At 34.4% G+C, this 4,022-nt stretch overlaps 1 protein-coding gene across 1 annotated transcript in view; it reads right to left on the bottom strand.

Moving 5' to 3' along the window:
• Window positions 1–4,022, bottom strand: part of LOC108750471 (protein scarlet) — a 10,598-nt gene that overhangs the window by 2,648 nt on the left and 3,928 nt on the right. The window contains exons 5-9 of the mRNA XM_018489928.1: window positions 3,653–3,663; window positions 3,284–3,454; window positions 2,980–3,218; window positions 1,498–1,693; window positions 1,387–1,418 (exon numbers count right to left, since the gene is read on the bottom strand). Coding sequence (XP_018345430.1) covers window positions 1,387–1,418; window positions 1,498–1,693; window positions 2,980–3,218; window positions 3,284–3,454; window positions 3,653–3,663 — 649 coding nt within the window. The remainder of the gene's footprint in view (window positions 1–1,386; window positions 1,419–1,497; window positions 1,694–2,979; window positions 3,219–3,283; window positions 3,455–3,652; window positions 3,664–4,022) is intronic.

The raw sequence follows: 4,022 nt of genomic DNA on the forward strand, positions 1-4,022 counted from the left end.
TTTTTTCCACTCTAAGGCTGTAACCTCAGAAATTAGTGTACGAAATGTTTCAACAGCTGCTTCAGGCGACTCAAATCGCTCACCACGCATCTTATTTTTAATGTTTGGGAACAAAAAGAAGTCATTAGGTGATAAATCAGATGAATACGGACAATGAGTCATCAATTCGACATTACTGGATAAAAAAGCAACGATTTGACGTGCTGTGTGACAGTTGACGTTGTCGTGATGAAGAATGATGCGATGATTTCGGTTTGTTCTACGCAATTCATTTATAACTTCTGGCAAACAAATTGCTGTATACCAATCAGTATTTACAGTCCTTCGATTCTCTAAAGCCACGGTTGTCACATGTCCGGTATAACTGAAGAAACAAGCAATCATTTGCTTGGCGTGAACGAACAACTTTTGTTGATTTCGGTTCATTTTGAAATACCCAAACAGTGGATTGTTGTTTACTTTCGGGCTCATACGAATAGATCCATGTTTCGTCCTCAGTAACGATGTTGTAGACCAAGTTTGACCGACTTCGGTTGAATTTCTTGAGCATTTCTTTGCTCCATTTAACACGAGCCTGTTTTTGAGCTTCGGTCAAATTGTGTTGGATCCAACGACTGCAAAGTTTCCGTACGCTCAAGTGATCATGCAAAATCGTATGTATTGCTTTCATGTCAATGCCTAAGGATGCCTGAATCTCGCGGTATGTTATATGCCGGTCTCACTCAATCATTTCACGCACAGCATCAACATTAGTGGCAACAACAGACGTGGATGGACGATCTTCACGGAATTCATCACTAAGAAAGGTACGTCCATGCTGGAATTCGGCAAACCAATTATAAACAGTCCTATTGGATAGTGCTTCATCCCCAAAAACCAAATGAAATCGATCGATGCATTGTTTCGGAGTTAGATTACATTTGTAATCGTAAAAAAATCATTGCCCGAAAATTTTCACGCGAAATTTCCATTTTCTTACAAAGTTGGCTTGGGTACAAACTGTCAATTGAATTATAAGTTAAAAACGTCTAATTTTACGGATCTGATAGTAGCAGAATGTTGGCGCCACTGGAAGTACTAGATTGCAGAAACTTTTCCAGCAGCCTACGTATATGAATGCATACGATATATTGATGTAGTAGTATATAAAGATACGTCGATGTGCCACATTTTAAAATATACAAAATAATAAAACAGCGATCTTATAGGAGTTTGGGCTCTACATGTCTTAATTACAGTCTTAGAATATAAACCAGTCACAGACCCGTATTAACATTTAAATATTACTTAGTCTTGAAATATAAAAAGTGGATTATGAATACAGGCTTTAAATACTTTTGATATATTTGCACTGTTAATGAATTTTTTTTAGTATGAGATACTCACAAAGCTCGCGTTTCACGACTATTTTCTCCGGTCTGAAACAAAAGGACGAATTTCTGCGTGATTTCTTTTAAATTAATCATTAACGTTTGTCTTCGTAACAATTTTACTTACGTGATGCTGCAAACAAGCAGTATCGAATTCCCGTTGTAATATAACATCGATCTCGTTGCATGCTTCGCTCGTGAGAAATGCGTCACAAATCTTTTGGGCAATTTTTCCGCTACCGTCCGAGCCGCTAGGTGCGATTGCTAGAGTCGCCATCAGAAAATCGGCCGGATTATAATTGCATGGACACTCGTATCCTTGACTATGGATGACAACGGTAATGACAGTCAATGATTCAATCCAATATATTCAGAATGCGGCTTCTTTCAAAGAATGATTGATAAAAAAAATTCTCATGTCAAAATATTTTTTATAAATTTGTAATATTTTAAATTTATGTATTTTTTATTTCTGAAAAATACTTTTTAAATTTCTTCAGATTTTATAAGTTTTCTTTGGAAATTACAGAATGAGAAATTTCAGAATATTTCAAAATTTATATATATATAGGGTGTTTCTTCATATATGCTCCAAACTGCTACAGCGGCTTCAGCATATGGAAACAAATCTAATAAACATATGTCCGAACGGTTTCGCAGTTACGGGATATTAAAATAAGAAAACATGAATCGAAATAAATGTTGTTTAATGTCCTTTATTCTTTCGTTTTGATTCCTGAATCTTATTGTGATAGACTATCGTTAGATTTTTTTATTCGTTCTCAAAACGAGATTCAGAATTCAGAACAATTTAATATTACCGATATTATCCGTAAAACTTCAAATATTTTTCAAAAAGTCCGAAACAATTTATTAATTTGTGCTAGAAAGTGTGTCGATGTTGATGAAGAAATTTTTTAAAAGAAATTTATCTTTTGTAAAGCACTCTGGAGGAAAAAAATGTTTACGAAAAAGTACATAGATTGTGAGATAAGATTTTAGAAATTTTTAATTTTTCCTAGCTACTTGTAGTAGGATGTAGAGAGTTTGCTTGTCTTAGAAATTAGTTTTTCGTAAATATTCGTAGTGGAACATAGAGTGTCATTGTTAGAGAGCAAATTTCTTGTTTTTTTCAAAGAAACAACGTCACTTTATATTCCTCCACGAATATGTGCGAAAAATTAAGAATTTCTAAAGATCTTGTCTCAATCTATGTAGTTTTTCGTAAAATTTTTCCACCAGGGCATTAAATAGAATAACAAACATTAATTAAATAACAATGTATTACGATGTTTTCTTACTTCAATATTCTATTGTATAACTCCCATATTTTATATACACATATATATACTCGTGTGTATATATATATAGTATATATTCCCTTTATATACTTTAATTAAGATTAAGTGAGACAATTAGAGTGAAATAGTACATATACAAGCAGAAAGTATATAGCTATATCTTTCTCTCTCGTAGAATTTTGATAAAATCATTCGTGGCTAGATATTCTTTTATAGGAAGACTGATATTGTGTATTTTACATACCAATTTATTGTCAATAAAATTATGATTTATTCTCTACTTCATGTCCAAATGATAAAATGTATACCTGGAGAAAAACTGTATTGCTTGTGTACTGGTACCAGCAAATGCCACTCTACCGCCCGCTAAAAAGATTATACGATGGAAGCTATCGAAGATAGTGGAACTCGGTTGATGTATGGTACACAAAACCGTGCGATTACGCAATGCGAAAGAGACCATGTGCGACACGAGCACACTAGCCGAATGCGCGTCCAGTCCGGTTGTTGGCTCATCCAGGAACAGTATTTCGGGGTCCGTCAATAGCTAAAAGGAAAACCGGAAATTTGCACAAAGCGCTTACTAAAGTAGAATTACACACAGGTACGTACCTCGGTGGCGAAAGCAAGTCTTTTCTTTTCTCCACCCGACAAAATCTTACCGTTGTCACCATCACCGATGCGAGTATCAGATCTGTCAATCAGACCGACGTCTCTCAGCAAACGATTGATCCTGAGACGAATATCCGAGGAATGAATTCTCCCGTCTAATTTCATTCTGGCCTGAAGATTGTTAAAGATATAAAGATATACTCGTAGTGCGCGTAATGTTTGGACTGGATTCGAAGTTTCAAAGTAAATATACCAATATATGGCCTGTCTAAGCATTGCGAATTTTTAAACACTTTTATACATAGATTAGTCAACCAAAAAGCACGTTCTATGTGAGTTGTAGCTGCTGTGATCTAATAGGCTTTCTACAATAAACCATTACATAAGTTTTAAGTCTTAAGCTTTAAGAAATTGCAGAACAGTCACAGTTATATGTGAGAAGAATAATCGACTATGATTTGTCAATTTGTTATAACTTAAGTTTTGGTAATGATTTATTATACAATAGAAAAGCTTGTTATAGCTGCATCTTAAAACTCAATGCAAATTCTTAAGAGGTGCGTACTCTTGGACTCTTATTCTAACTATCCATGTAACTCCCAGCAAATACCATGCAACTAGTTATATATGTAACGTACCTCTGTTAACTGTAATTTCTCACTCAACGATACAACTATAATATAAAACGTAAGTTATATTAAAGTCACATTGGGAAATTATAATTAACAGGCTGTTATAT

This window comes from Trachymyrmex septentrionalis, unplaced genomic scaffold, assembly GCF_001594115.1.
Source record: "Trachymyrmex septentrionalis isolate Tsep2-gDNA-1 unplaced genomic scaffold, Tsep1.0 scaffold11, whole genome shotgun sequence".
Taxonomy (NCBI): domain Eukaryota; kingdom Metazoa; phylum Arthropoda; class Insecta; order Hymenoptera; family Formicidae; genus Trachymyrmex; species Trachymyrmex septentrionalis.